The sequence below is a fragment of the Halichoeres trimaculatus genome, unplaced genomic scaffold (assembly GCF_033239565.1).
Source record: "Halichoeres trimaculatus isolate MK-OKI-2021-1 unplaced genomic scaffold, fHalTri1.1 fHalTri1_scaffold_9, whole genome shotgun sequence".
NCBI lineage: Eukaryota > Metazoa > Chordata > Actinopteri > Labriformes > Labridae > Halichoeres > Halichoeres trimaculatus.
This window is the reverse complement of record NW_027437188.1, coordinates 9,968,525-9,983,323: the sequence shown is the minus strand read 5'-3', so window position 1 is coordinate 9,983,323 and position 14,799 is coordinate 9,968,525. Positions and strand designations below refer to the sequence as shown.

General features: G+C 40.2%; 1 protein-coding gene across 1 annotated transcript in view; it reads right to left on the bottom strand.

The window, feature by feature from the left end:
• Positions 1–253: 253 nt before the first annotated feature.
• pik3cb (phosphatidylinositol-4,5-bisphosphate 3-kinase, catalytic subunit beta) overlaps positions 254–14,799 on the bottom strand; it is a 91,293-nt gene continuing 76,747 nt past the window's right edge. The window contains exons 16-25 of the mRNA XM_074679414.1: positions 14,500–14,643; positions 14,317–14,416; positions 12,024–12,220; positions 11,826–11,935; positions 11,592–11,670; positions 8,599–8,766; positions 7,294–7,417; positions 7,057–7,202; positions 4,664–4,796; positions 254–2,217 (exon numbers count right to left, since the gene is read on the bottom strand). Coding sequence (XP_074535515.1) covers positions 2,080–2,217; positions 4,664–4,796; positions 7,057–7,202; positions 7,294–7,417; positions 8,599–8,766; positions 11,592–11,670; positions 11,826–11,935; positions 12,024–12,220; positions 14,317–14,416; positions 14,500–14,643 — 1,339 coding nt within the window. The 3' untranslated portion in view covers positions 254–2,079. The remainder of the gene's footprint in view (positions 2,218–4,663; positions 4,797–7,056; positions 7,203–7,293; positions 7,418–8,598; positions 8,767–11,591; positions 11,671–11,825; positions 11,936–12,023; positions 12,221–14,316; positions 14,417–14,499; positions 14,644–14,799) is intronic.

Below are 14,799 nucleotides of genomic sequence, written 5' to 3'. Positions count from 1 at the left end.
AATGACCACACCTGATTTTACTGTTCTTTTCAGCATATAGAATACATTTTCACCAAGTGTTACACCCTTCAGTCTTACCTCAGTCTGACACATTATCGTGATATTTTTCCCCCTTCTTTTGGAATTTAGGGCCAATACACCTTGTTTACAAAAGGAATACCCTGTTTTTTGACAGTCATTTTATTTGGGGTCAAAATGACCCAGGAGAATAAGGCTTGCTTGCTTTTTAAGGTTATACAGAAGCACAAGCTTTAATTTTGGTCAGAATTCTCTGCATGAAAAGTAGAGCGTATTTATCAATCTACTTGTAGTCTGTCAATGAAGCTGTTTTCATTCATACCGTCTCCTCTCCAGGCAACAAAAGCTTTTAAAATATATTTCTGAATCAATAATCCTGCAACAACAGAAAACGTTCAGGTTGCTGCCCTGAGTGGGCGCAGTCCCACGGCCCACATGTTTGCAGGGCAATGAAGCAGAGTGCAGGCAGAAATGTGGCGCAGTGGAAAATAACTTTAATAAAACTCCTATGAAAAATAAAAACAACAGCAACACAATAAAAGCCTGTACATTTGACAATATCCAGTGTCTAAGACTTTTGAAGGCTAGTGGTGCAAAATACAGCTGCATCACACAAACACCGACAGAGAAAAAACCATTATAGGCTTCGGCCTGGGCCTCAGGTTTATATAATGAGATATGGTTCATATACTCGGATATTGCACAAAAATGAATCACAGATGCAGATGCTGAGGAGCACCGTGTCGGAAATTAGGAAGTAGCTTTGAATCGCAGTGTAATGTCCCTATTGATAGACCCCGCCCATACAGCCCACAGACTCCGCCCATAGACTCCGCCCATATACTCCGCCCACATCTGCTCGTATAAAAACAAATACATCTAAAAGGAGAGCGTCATGTACTTCACATTCAATTCAGACACAAATAATTAAAAACAGTATGAACAATTAAATTACATCAGGTCTGCTCCTGGTTTGGTCCGGTCGTGTTAAAAGCATCAGTGAGCTCATGCATCCTGGCTGTGAGCATGAGTGGGATGGTTCTTTTAAAGGCTGATATCTCCAAGAATAGCCTCATTCAAGACTTTAAGGGAAAAAAAATCACATTGTCATTTAAAAATAAAATAAACTAAAAATAAAGTGTGTCTTTTGTTATAAGACTTTTTGAAATACTCTATATCCATGTCTGTGTGATAAAATTCCAGTGTTGGATGGTTAAAATGAGCTGAGATTAAAACAGTGGACCCTCTTCTCTAATTGATCCTTCTCGTTTATAATAACTTCCCAAACGTATCATTTTTAATAAAGTAGTCTGGCACATAGACATCTTGTGATAAATTCTAACATGGCAAAATAAAAATAAAAGTCTTAAAAAATACAATCTTCCTGCAGTTTTGAGGCACACTTAGAAGCAGCAGGAGAGAGACTGTTAAGATGCACTTCCAGTGGGCGATGTGCACATTGTTTTAAGACGTGGGGGGGTCAGAGAAGTCTGTCTTTTCAGTTCTGTCCTTGTCACACCCCTCTCTAATCTCCGCTGTTCAGAGGTGTAGTCAGACCTCGTCCCCCCTCAGAGTTCAAGTCTCTCTTAAAAAGTTCAACCATTCCAGAAAATGATATCTGTTGTCATCTCTTTCGCTCCTCAGGGACGTTCATCTTTAGTGTGGGCAGAGCGGGCACTTCAGTCTCCTTCCTTTGGGCTGCGTGCTCCATCTGTTGTTGTGCCTGTGCAAAACTTGCAATGATTTTACCCACCGCGATTCCTCAGAAATGTCACACGACCATAAATCTGGACTTTCAGGGGGGCTCCCTGCTAAAGGTGCAAGGTGAGGAGAGAAACAGAAAATAAGGTTGCAGGCTAACTTGGCTGTTTTGTGGAGTAGGATTCCTCTGCAGGTACAGTCCACGGGGCTGAATCTGCATACTTTGGGATTTTCTGCAAGATTCCCTTCTTTGAATCCAGGTGGCACTAACCCTGTGTCCTTGGCACACCTTTTTCCCCTTGTGTACATCTCCTGTGTCCCCTTGGCCCCTGACCCCACCTTTGAGGGGTCTTAGCTGCTCTACGAGCGGTTGTCTTTGGCCACATTGTGGGCCATCCAGTTGACTTTGGTTGTCCAGCTCTCTCGCAGGGCCTCATCAAACTTCTGCCGGAACTGCTTCAGCGCCTCGTCGTCTGTTTTACCCAGCGCCAGAGAGTCCTGAGGAGAGACGTAGTGTTCATGTACATTATATCAGTTGGTCATGGAGAAGTTCTACATTATTAGTCTCAACTCATGTTTGAAGTGTGTTTGATGGTTTAACACCACCAGGACATATACAGTCTCAACTAGTTTTCTTCAAGACAGATGACATGGATCCTGCAGCAGGCACAGATTCTAGGATTTCAGGGACCTCTATTGGTGAGGCTGCAGACTGCAACCAACTTTCACTTGCTACCTACACCCTCCACTACCAAATCTCACAAAACCTACTAAAAGCCCCTCTTTAATGTCACTACGTCTATGGCTGCTGCACACACATTGCAACATGACATAGGGATTAATACCCTGTGAAAAAGTCTCAAGTCCTCCTGATATCTTAGTCAACTGATCCTCTGATCCAACCCATTCGACCATCACTGCCCATATACGTGCATTTGTGACTTTACACACATTCAGAAGGTGATTTGTAGTTGTTACATGTGCAGAAAGTTTAAGCCTGAAGATGTGTATTCATTTATTGTTAAAAATGTAACTGCCAGACACAAGACGCTTAATGCTTCACCAGAGAGCAGATTTTTGCAAAAAAGAAAGGGGAAAAAAATCAAAGCCAAGAAGCTCTTTGTCAAACTGATCAAATTTTCCTCCTACAGCAAAAGTTTGTGAAACTAGCTCTCTGGAGTTGAACTCCTCAGTTACATCAGAGCTATAACATCAACGTGAAGACACAATACAATACAATGTTTACATTTCTCTATTCTGCCCCTCCTACTTTTTTTGTAGGACTGAAATATGGAACAGGATGAAATTGAAGAGCCATACAAAATCCAACAACTCAGGATAACAATTACATCAAGATGCAAAGAGTCTTTGAAGACAATCATCTTATAACATCACAGAATCTGATTGAAATATAAAACGACCCACAAAGGTAAAACACAGGATTGACGTCACTGACGCCACCTCAAGGAGTCATTAAGTAATGACACTCTGAGTCAGACTTCATTATAGTTTATATTTTAGATTTCAGGTGTCTATATTTGGTGCTGGTGATTTGATAACTGTATCATGAGTCAGGACGATGATACAAAGCTGTTCAGAGATAGGGAGAAAATATGTATCATCAGAGAGACTGATTATCACGTCTTCTCAATCCTACTGTTTCAAATGGTCAGATATTCAGTGACTTTATACTTTTTAGGCTTTATCTGAATTGTTTAAATAAGTGTGAGAAACAGAAGACAGAAAGCTCAGTAAGAACCATAGACTGTATAAAACATGGACGTAGTCTCCCTGACGTCACGCGTCTGTTTCTGAGACGGGAAATGAAGCATATCGGCTATCACGGCCATGTTGGAAGTGACGGGGCTTCACGTACAGCTATAGGGAGCCTGTCGGTCACGGTGCATCTGATTGGACAGGCTTGATCTTAATGTCTTCTGAACTGCTGCTGAGTTAGAAAAAAATTCACCCCCTGTACAGTGTGTGCTGATAGTGAAATTAGCGACTCAGGCAGGAGACGTTTTTTGAACCAGGCTGTTAACAGTAAATAGTTATTTTGGCTTGGTGTGTTTATGACTTCTAGTACTGCTGGAGCCAGCCTCAAGTGGACACTCAAGAAACAGCAGATTTTAGCACTTTCGCATTGTCTCATATTCTTAAACCAGAGGTTGCTGCTTGGTAAGAACGTAAACAGTGGGTCATCTGTACATCCCCATTTTATGATGAGGAGAATCAGGGTGTGATTTGTTTTTTTTTTTTTTTGTTTTTACATTCCAACCTCACGGGGGAAATACCCTGCCAATGATTAAAAACTGAGATAACAGGCAGGTTGTGACAAAGCTTTCTCCTCACTGATGAGCACAAAAGAACATGGGTGAACTGAAGTCTTCTCTTCGCTGTTAATGCGCTTGTAATCGCTCAGAAGTTCCCTGAGAAGTGGACAAAAGAGGGTGAAATGCAGCAGATGACACGCCGACAGGAAAGCCGAAAAGGCCACATGAAGTCCGACATCAGAGCAAACTGTTTACTTAGTCTAATTGGCTGAATAATTTTGACATGATGTGAAATCTGAAGCGATTAAGTTTTATGTTACGTTTTATAGTCTGAGTTACCCGTTCACCTTACATCCTCTGCTACGTTGGTGTGACTGCTCCTTATCCATGGTCATTAAACTTAATGAGGCCATCTCCTAGGCCTAAATTAAATGCTCGTGTCTTTTTAGCCTGCAGTTAAGATGGATATTATTCAACTTTTTGAAAAGGGCTGTTATCTTAGAAAAAGATTTTGGCCAATTTATTGTTTTTACGGTTAAAAAAAAAAGCCCAAAACATCTGCTAGCTGTTTTTCCTGACACCCTGGTGAAAACATGGCCAGTTCATACCATGGCTCATTAACCCTTTAAGGTTTTACACACGCCCCATGGTTGTGTGTGTTTGTGCTTTACCTTTAAGTACTGGATGTCTTTGACTGAGGTGAGCTCTGGTAGTCCAGCGGTCAGCATGAGGGCGAACAGCGTGATGAAGAGGTTCCCGTTCTTCCTCAGGATCAGATAGGCTTCCTCGCAGTACTGACGGAAACTACAACACACACATAACACACACTCATCATTACTGAAGAGCATCACTGTAACCTGGGGGACGTGCATACAATGATTCTCTGGCTCTCTATGAACTATGTAATGACTGTTGTCACTGATTCCTCCACAGATAAAAGAAGATCAGCGGGTACATACATGAAGTGGGAGTCACTCGCTTTGTTCTTAATGATTTCTCACACACATCAAACCTGTCTGCAGATCTATGACTGGGCTCAATGAGGTTACCAGCGCTGCTTCGTAATGAGTAAGGGACACTTTTTTTCATGCTTTTGGACAACGAGAAGGTGACTCATTCTGACTTTTGTGTCAGCATGTTCAGTTTCTCCTGAGTGCTGTTTAGAAACACTGACACCCGAGATATAACCATGTACCACTGAGAGGCAGAAAAAAAAGGTCACAGTGTTTTCATTTTTTCCACAACTCATCTCTCACAAGGACATTATCATCTTTTTATGTATGAAAGATAATCTAGAGATTAGTCTGAAGTTATATTGAGAGCAGTAAAAACTGTATTAACCATTTAAACTCTGGTTAAACTCAAAGATTCACCCACAGGTGATGTTTTGATTGAGGGCATGTTGTCCTTGGGGTGTTGACACTGTTCTTTTTTGATCTGTTACAAGAAGTGCCACCTTTTGATCCCACACAGACCACATTTGTTGACACCGATTGCACCACAACAGGGCTTCCCCTTTCTCTGATCTCTGAGAATGAGTTATTGTCAAGCTCATGCAGGATGCATTTTCTGCAACATTAACCTATATCCACAGGCACTCACACACTGATTGTTTCCACACAAAGTAATCACAGTCTAGTTGAAAAATATTGTAATAAACAGTAATCAATTTGTTGGATTCTATAGCTAGCTTGACCAGTGCTGGCAGAATGTTAGCTAACAGCTAGCTAAGATGCTAAAAACAAAAGGTTAACAGTATAGTTTTCATGAGCAGACATTAAAGAAACATTCGTTTATTTGGGTTCTGCTCCAGCTACAGAACAAGTTTGACTTCACTCAGGACTTGCCCCCACATGTTTGCTCCCATGAGGTGCAGAGTAAGTAGGTCATAAACACAGATTACTGTAACACACGGGCATTTCCTCTTTAGTTACATGAACTTTTTATGTACGTAAACACTTTTCTTTGATACTGCACACAATGCATGGATTAGATTTTTGATGATATATTCAGCTGTGATACATCTGATCTGATTTAAACCAGCACACAGCTGTTTTAAATAACCAAACAAGTATAACATAAACACTACTCACAAAGTTTTTTTTTGTGTATAGATGCACTTAGGTGGGAGAAAGCTGGGCTGGATTACCTCTTTAGAGAGGAGCTCCAGTCTACACTTGATATATCTACACCAGATCAGCACTTTAAGTGGTTTAAAAAGGAACACTGTCACTTTCATAAAAATGCTGCAAAATTTAATGGACATGATGTCAGGATTTGTCCTGTAAAAGACTTAAAAACATGAAATTATCATCATTTCTGAAGCATCTGAGGATTTCAGCAATCTGATGCCTGCTGTCTTTACTTTGTGTGCATGCATGTGTTTCAAAAATGGAGCTCAACTGTACTTCAAATCATCTATAGATCATGTTGTTTGAGCAGGGAAACTTGCAGGATTTTTAAGCTTCCACTGCCTCCTGCTGGTAGAAGACAGTACTGCAGTGATTGTCTTACATAAACTGTGCAGTGATTTTAAGGCTCTCTTTGACCATTTTAAAGGCTTCATTCATGTCCTCATTATCACTTCTTTAAGAAAACATAAAATAGAAAATATAAACAAAGACTCTTTGTCATGAACTGAAGGCTGTTCTTCTCTTGCATATTTAAAATGTAATTTCTCTTCTTTTAACGACATTTAAACTTCTGTCTTCAAGAAATATGACACAATTAACCAATTTCATTTAGGCTTTTTTAAGTTTGTATAGTTTCTTCAGTTACACATTTAAAAAATTGAAGCTCTGCGTAAACTAAGAGGAAATGTCCCAATAATGTTTGTCCCATTCAGCCGACAGATAAAACAGAAGGTGGTGAGGTGTGCCATGTGATGTCACTCATTATGTGAGTGAGCTTTCAAAGTTGTTGACATCTTTTTATTGATTTATTCAGTTTTGTGTTATCATTTCAATCAGTTGTCTGTTATTTGCAGCTCCAAACAAGCTGCCTCCTGTGAGACTGCTGATGTCTGAATATATCTGTATCTGTTTGAAATGTGAGAGGAACGAACCTGCCAAATTTCTCAGTGTATCCCGTCTTGCCCTGCTGTATGACGTGGATGAAGTCGTGTGTGAGGATGAATGGCACACGCTCCCTCTTGATGCCAAACTTCGACTTGAAGTTTCCCAGGATGTGACCGAAGTCTATGTGGAAAAGCTGTGAGACAAAAAGAGACAAACACTGAGACAAAAAGAGAAAAGAAACAGAGGCTGTATCATCTCTACGAATGAATCACAGTCTGTCTGACCTGCCCGGTGCTGCGGACCATGATGTTGTCACTGTGGCGGTCTCCGATACCCAGGACATAGGTGGCTACACAGTAGCCTGCACACGACAGAGTGAACTCCTCGATGACTCGCTCAAGAGCATCACTGTGGGTACAAGAGAAAAACGTGAGCACACTTGTGTCCTGGAGTTCTTCTAGAAAGAATTATTGATCTAGATACTTTCTATTTTATTTTTTCTTATGCTAACATGATTTATATGAATTACAAAAAACAAAAGAGACTTTCATATTTATACATTTATGGATATAAGATGTACTGACCAGAGACATTACAGTGTGCATTTTTTGTCTTTGCAACCTTTTCTTCCCCTCTAAAAAATGTGTTTAACCATTGCCTGTAGTCATGTTGTTGCAAAACTAAATCCAAAACTACTCACACAGCAGCGTTTTCAAGTATTTGAAAAGTCTTGCAAAATATTTTTTGAAGAATTCATTTTTTCAAGTATTTATTGAGTTTTCCTCTAGATTTTTTTTACTTTGTATTTTTTTTTGCAGTGCAAAAAGTGAAATCCAAGCAATTACGTCTTATTATCAATAAAAAACATTGTTATAGTGCTATACATCAGCCTCTTTCACAGATAAGTCCAATGAAATGACTTAATCCAAGACATTAAAAGATCAAAAAAGATGTTTGAGTTGCTTTTAAATAGTCCAACAATTTAGAAATGGGATAAGAAAATGTTTTTTGTTTGCATTTTCTTCTGCTGACAAATTATTTTTATTTCAAGAAACCCTACAAGCACTTTTTCTTACCCCTTTATCAGATTTTTTTGGTCTTTATGGTGGATTCAGGTGTCATTTTTGTCTTTTGATTTCTTGAAATAAGACATTTTTCTGGACTTCTCAGGAAAACGTGTTTAGCACAAGACTTTAAAAACAAAGTAAGACACAAACACTTGCTAAGATGTCAGTTTTCTTTCATGCATATCTATAAAGGGTTTTCTTTTATCGTGCAATGAGATTTAAATTAGTGATCTTAAGAAAAAAAGAAAAATGATTAAAACTATTTATTTGAGCTGATGTGAACAGCTAGAACATGAATTTTTATTTTATAACAACACAATCTTTGTTTCCTGATGCCTGCATATTGTTTTCTGAGGCTACAACATGACCTGTCTTAACATTACAGATCAGTTAGTGTATTTTTTTGTAATCTGGTTGTTTTAACTAAAATTAAATGCTGATCATTCAGAACACCTCACAGTTGTTGGAGTCAAAGTAATCCAGTGACCAGAGTTCAGAGCAGCAGACGACACCTGATCATACCTGGAGTTCCTCTCTTTGAGCCAGTTGAGCAAAGCGTCTTTGTTGAAGGCTGCAGCTGCCGCCACGTTGCTGCTGGTCAGCTGGATGTTTGCAATTGTGTCTGCAGATGAGACGACCTCGATCAGTCCTGCTCGGTCCCCTGTCGCAAGGCAGCCATACGGTACGATTCTGTATGAGGTGAGAAGAATCAGACATTTAACGTACCTGTCTGGGTTCATTTAGCATTTTTTATTTCAGCATTTTTTATTGGGCTATTTGCAACATTCATCTTTAAAGTCAGTAATAATGCTTCTTTGTTGTATACTATAGAGGTCAGGCCCTGGTTTATTTAATATTTCATTCGTTGAGCACTCTCTTGGGAAATTAAACTACCAGAGATTGCACCCTATCGCATTGTTACACTGTGTTAAGACAGGACAGCTTGGAACATATGGTGATGAACATATGGTGGTTATGTGAGGGCATGTGGAGACAACAGATGATGATTATTCTCTTCTCCATTCACAGTTTTGTCTCCTCACAGGGACAGCCAGTCTTCATCGTGCGAGCTGCAGAACGATGTGACCTGGACATAAGATCCTCAGAGACCGACTCTCCTGTCAAGTCTCATCAGCATAATGCTCCAAAGATTTTCATATCAAACAGCTTTGTCTGCATACATCTCATGTGGGGTTTCAGAGGTCTATTGGAGACCAAACGCTTGAAGGCATACGTTACTTAACAGCGCGAGTGTCGAGTTTATATAAGCAGAAAAAAGGCCAGAGGCGGCTGATGAGTAAGGATCTCTGCAGCATGAAGAAATCCCAGGACAAACTCACATCCACCACATCTTAATGCTTTCATAACATTGTTCCTCCCTTTATTCATGATGTCTCTTTGCTGTGTTCGACCTGTGAACCCGTGTCCTCTGTAATCTGAAGCACCGTCCTCAACTGTCAAAACAACCCCCACGACAGCGCAGCTCCAGATGTGTCGGGTATGACGAAGGAAGAGGAGAGGTTTGTTAAAGTGCAAAAGTGTGGATTTGATTAGGATGTAATGCACATATTCTGTGTGTGTGTGTTTATGTGTGTGTGTGTGGAAATACAGGGTGTAAAAGAGCTGGAGGTCAAGCTAGCATGGGGTAATTTAGTGTGTCCTCTTCTTTGCAGAACCCCACCAGAGCTTCCCCTTCCCTGCAGAGAGCAGGAACAAACAAACTGGACATAGACTGTCTGATCACCAACACACACCCACTACCAGACACACACACACACACACACATATTCAGTGGGGAAATAAGTATTGAACCCGTCAACTTTTTTCTCATCACATTTATCTCCAAAGCTGCAATTCAAACAAAATTTCCACCAGACATTGGTATTAACTCAAATCATCCACAGATGAAAAGAAATCACAACGTTCAGGTCCATAAATAATGATTTTGTGGAATTAAGTGTGATAACACAGGAAAAAAGTATTGAACATGCTAACTGAGACTCATCTGATACTTTGTGGAGAAGCCTTTGTTTGCAATGACAGCTTCCAGACGCTTCTTGTATGTTTAAACTAATCGCCCACACTGCTCAGGTGTGATTTGGGCCCATTCCTCTGCACAGATTGTCTTTAAGTCTTGAATATTCTTTGGTGCCCTCTGGTGAACCCTTTTCTTTAGCTCTTTCCACAAATGTTCAATTGGATTTAAGTCAGCTGATTGACTAGGCCATTTTTTCCTGCTGGAAGGTCCAGCCACGTCTCATCTTCATCATCCTGGTGGATGGCAGCAGATTCATATCAAGAATTTCCCCATACATGGCTCCATTCATTGCTCCATCAGTTATATTAAGTTTGCCAACACCATGAGATGAGAAACAACCCCATGCCATGATGCTTCCACCTCCAAACTTCACTGTTGGTGTAGTGTTTTTTGGGTGATGTGCAGTGCCATTTCTTCTCCAAACATGGTATGTAGTGTGACAGCCCAAAAGTTCAGTTTTGGTCTCATCTGACCAGACAACATTCTCCCTGTATTCTACAGGCTTGTCAAGATGCTGTTTAGCAAACTTTTAATGAGCTTCAACATGCCTTTTCTTGAGGAATAGAGTCTTGCGGGCTGAGCGTCTATAGAGGCCATGGCGGTGGAGTGCATTGCCTATTGTTTTCTCTGTAACAATTGTACCTGCTGCCTCCAAGTCTTTCTGGAGCACTTTCAGGGTGATCTTTCTGAATCCCTGGTCAGAAATCTTGCAAGGAGCTCTTGTGCGTGGCTTGTTGATGGTAAGGTGGTGCTTCTTCCACTTTCAAATAATGGCCCCAACGGTGCTGATTGGAATATTCAGGTGCTTTGATATAAGTCTGTAACCAGTTCCATTCTGATGCTGAGCAACAATCAGGTTGTGAATGTCTTCAGAGAGCTCTTTGTCTTTACCCATCATGAGGTGTGTGGTATTTAACTGCTTGGTGAAAAAACAACCTTTTTTATGGGACCATCAATTTGCTCTAGCCCAGCTGATGTTGGTTTGCACCAATTGGAAGTTCAAGTAATAATTACTGACAGATTTCAGGTGGTGTGCATTTCTCGCCAAAGTATACAGCCTTTCCACTGTGTGTTTAATACTTTTTTCTTGTGTTATCATACTCAATTCCACATAATCGTTATTTATGGACCTGAACGTTGTGATTTCTTTTCATGTGTGGATGATTTGAGTTAATACCAATGTCTCGAAATAATTTTGTTTGAATTACAGCTTTGGAAATAAATGTGATAAGAAAAAAGTTGATGCGTTCAAAACGTATTTCCCCCACTGACTAACCGACTTTCATCAGTTTATAATAATTTGTGATTGTCGCTGAAGGGGCAGGCTGTAGAGAGGAGGGTAAGAAAATTACAGTAGTTGTGAACAGGAAATTAAAGAAAGATTTCAGCACAATAAAATGATCACATCCACAAATGTCAAACAACACCAAGCTCAAACAGATTAAGGAAATTAAATCCTACAATAAACAAACTTTACCTCAGGTCCAGATTAGCCTCCTTCCACAGTAGATCCATTAACCTCAAAATCTGGAGGGTCAACATGTCCTGCCTCAGATCTGAGGATAGAAAATAAGAGAGGAAGAAGAGAGTTGAGTTTCCTGTTTTAAAATAATGTAAGACAGTAAAGCTTACTCTAAGGTTTTCAGTGTTTTCAATAATTTGTCGTCATGACCTCAAACCTCCCTCCCTTTTCCCGCCTGACCCCTCCTACCGTCTCCGTTCTTGAAGATGATCCCCAGACTGTCTCCCCCCAGCAGCTTGTTGTTGTAAACAATCCAGAGCGGCTTCATCTTGGAGTCCATGTACCGACACTTCTCCACGCTGAAGACAGAGGAGCGATGAAGGATTATCACCTCACATAGAAAAAGTCAACCTGATGTGAAACTCTGAGTGAACAGTGTGGTCTTACTTGATGCCTGACAGCAGTACGTTGGGGTTCAGAGGTGAGTGCAGGTCTGACAGAGTCTCCGAGTAGCCGCTCTGCCTCAGACAAGTCATCATGGCCTCTTTGGTCAACATGGCCTCCTTGGTTTTACTTCGAGCGTTCTTGATAGTTCCCAGCTTGATTAGCTCGTTCACAGACTTCAGCTTACTCAGAGCTTCCACCTGATAACAGCAATAAAAAGAAACAATTTGCGCATGAATCATTCACTCCTGTTAGAAACCTCAGGCTGCTCAAATACACCACATCATCTCTGTGATCCCTAGCCAGCGTGCAAGCTCGACCAAACAGGAAAGTGGTTCAGATAAATGACTGCTGATGAGGAAGTTGGAGGAAGCGACCAGAGGACTGACGGAGTAAACAGCGTAGAGGGCGGAGGTTGAAGGGCAAGAGGGCGACACCGTTGTTCATGTGACGGGCTAAAAATAACAGAAATCTGGTCTCAGCTGACAATAGACTCGAACTACTCCTGCTCTCCAGACTCTTCCAGAAAAAGAGGAGACTTCTTATGAAGACACAAATTAATCAGAACAAGACCTCGTTTCAGCTCCAGGGTCCGTCTGATCAGCAGTTACTGTTCATGCCAAAATGTAAGACGACCCCTCATCTTGAGAGAAAGACTCTGAGTCTGAATCTTGTTTTTTTGAAGAAAAAATATTTAGTTTAAAATGGAGCTTTGGTCTTATCTGGTGTCCTATCATCAGGTTGCTTTCACACGATATGGATCATGATCTTAGACGCCAGCTCTTTAGCAAAGTGCCAGAAAATAGTCCTGAAGATAACACTGTTTCACACACTCATTGTTTTGTCTCAAACTCCTTTCAACAGAACAGGACACTTTATGATTCATTTATTTAGTGAAATTATCTATGGTGAAACATAGTCACTTTTACTTACTTTGATAATTGCTTGACGCACAGCAGTGTAACACTTCTTTCCATATGTTTGTAGGTTGTAGAGTTTTGTAACTATATTTCACTAGTTCACTATATGAACTGGCAACCTTTCTGCTAAACATAAACTTAATTTAAATAAAATTAGGTAGGATGTTGTTTGTTCATTGGATTGGTGAATATTCAACACAAAGGGCATTCACCAGTTCGGAGAGATTTTATGTTTATTTCACCAACAACTCTGACTGCAACTTGCAACATTTGCAGGTTTGACTCCACTCCTCTGCTGAGGTTTACGCAGTTAAACTGAATTTCCTGTTAGTGTTGGAGATTTACTCTGCACACGTTTACACATTTATTGTCCCCTCAAAATAATACAGTCAGTTTCAATATGTTTTAAAGTTTAGTTTTGTTTAAAAAGTTAGAGAAGCATGAAGTGGCCCAAACAAACGTCTAATCCTCACATTAAGGAATAAAGAATGTTCAATTAATACTGGTATCGGAATATATACATATTCCCGTGGTGTCATGTGTAGGGATAAGTATCTTTCACATTTGAAACAATTCGGTACTGATACCAGGTACCTGGCAATGGATACTGGTACTCAACGCTACCAATTTACAGAACTTTTTTTGTGTTTATGTGGTAAAAAATATCAATTTGTTTAATAATAATAATAATAATAATAATAATAATAATAATAATAATAATAATAATAATAATAATAATAATAATATCATTTTTTTTAATTTAACATATTTGCTCTTGAGTATATAACCTTGCAATGCTGTGTTTATGTCCAGCATGGAAAATCGCCTACTCTTCCACTCCCTCACAGTCACAAGGATGCATTTAGGTACCAAAACATGGTAACTTTTGATTCTACATGAATCGGTACCTGGTAATCTTGACAGAATTCAGGTGACACCTATAAAAGTGTTTAATTCGGTACCCATCCCTATTTGTGTATAGTATGTATTTGTGTCTGTGGTGGAAATGTAACTGCTGCTGCTTTCTTGGGTATTTTTTCCTTTTTTTCCCTTTTTTTTGTTGCTTTGTTTGTGTCTTTGTTCAAATTGTAAATATTCAATAACAACAACTTAAAAAAGGAGCATTTTACACGTGCAGGCCCCCTTCCATGAAACCTGCCATCAGCATTACCATATTTCTTCAGGAGTAAAGAATAGACAAATGATGCGACAGCTGTGGTTTTTGCATTAAGGTGGAAATGTTGCCGTAGTAAGATGAAAAAAGGAGTGGTTGTTGTTGTTGTTTTGCCTGAAGACTTTGCAATCTGTCACTTTCTGTTTTTCCCCCTCTCCTCTGACTGACACACCGCCCTGATATAATTTCACCTCTGACTCACCTGCTTCTTTAGGATCTCAATATGAGGGATGCTGCCTCGACAGTAGGCCTCAAGAATAAGAGCAAACTGCACTGACACAGCAGGCATGTGGATCTCTGACCTGTAGAGGGCAGCACAGCCACAGTGAGACGAGGAATCCACAATATGTTGATATTTTTTCACAAACACACACACTGCACTGACCGTAGATGCCAGAAGAGGAAGTGTCCGATCTTGCGGTTGCCTTGAGCACGTTTCAGCAGGAAGTGAGTGAGGGCGCAGTCATAGTAGGGTTCATAACGCAACACCTGAACCAACTGTAGCAAGTACTGCGACAGCTCCTCATCGCTGTGAGGAGAGACAGAGAGGATGTTTTTAAAGGAAGATAAATATGAGGAGCTGCTTACCATTTCCTTCTTGATTAAACTTTATATCAAACTTTAAAACATTAAATGCTGCGCCTCCTTTTCAGCCTTGGGGACAATGAAAAAATCAAGATTAATT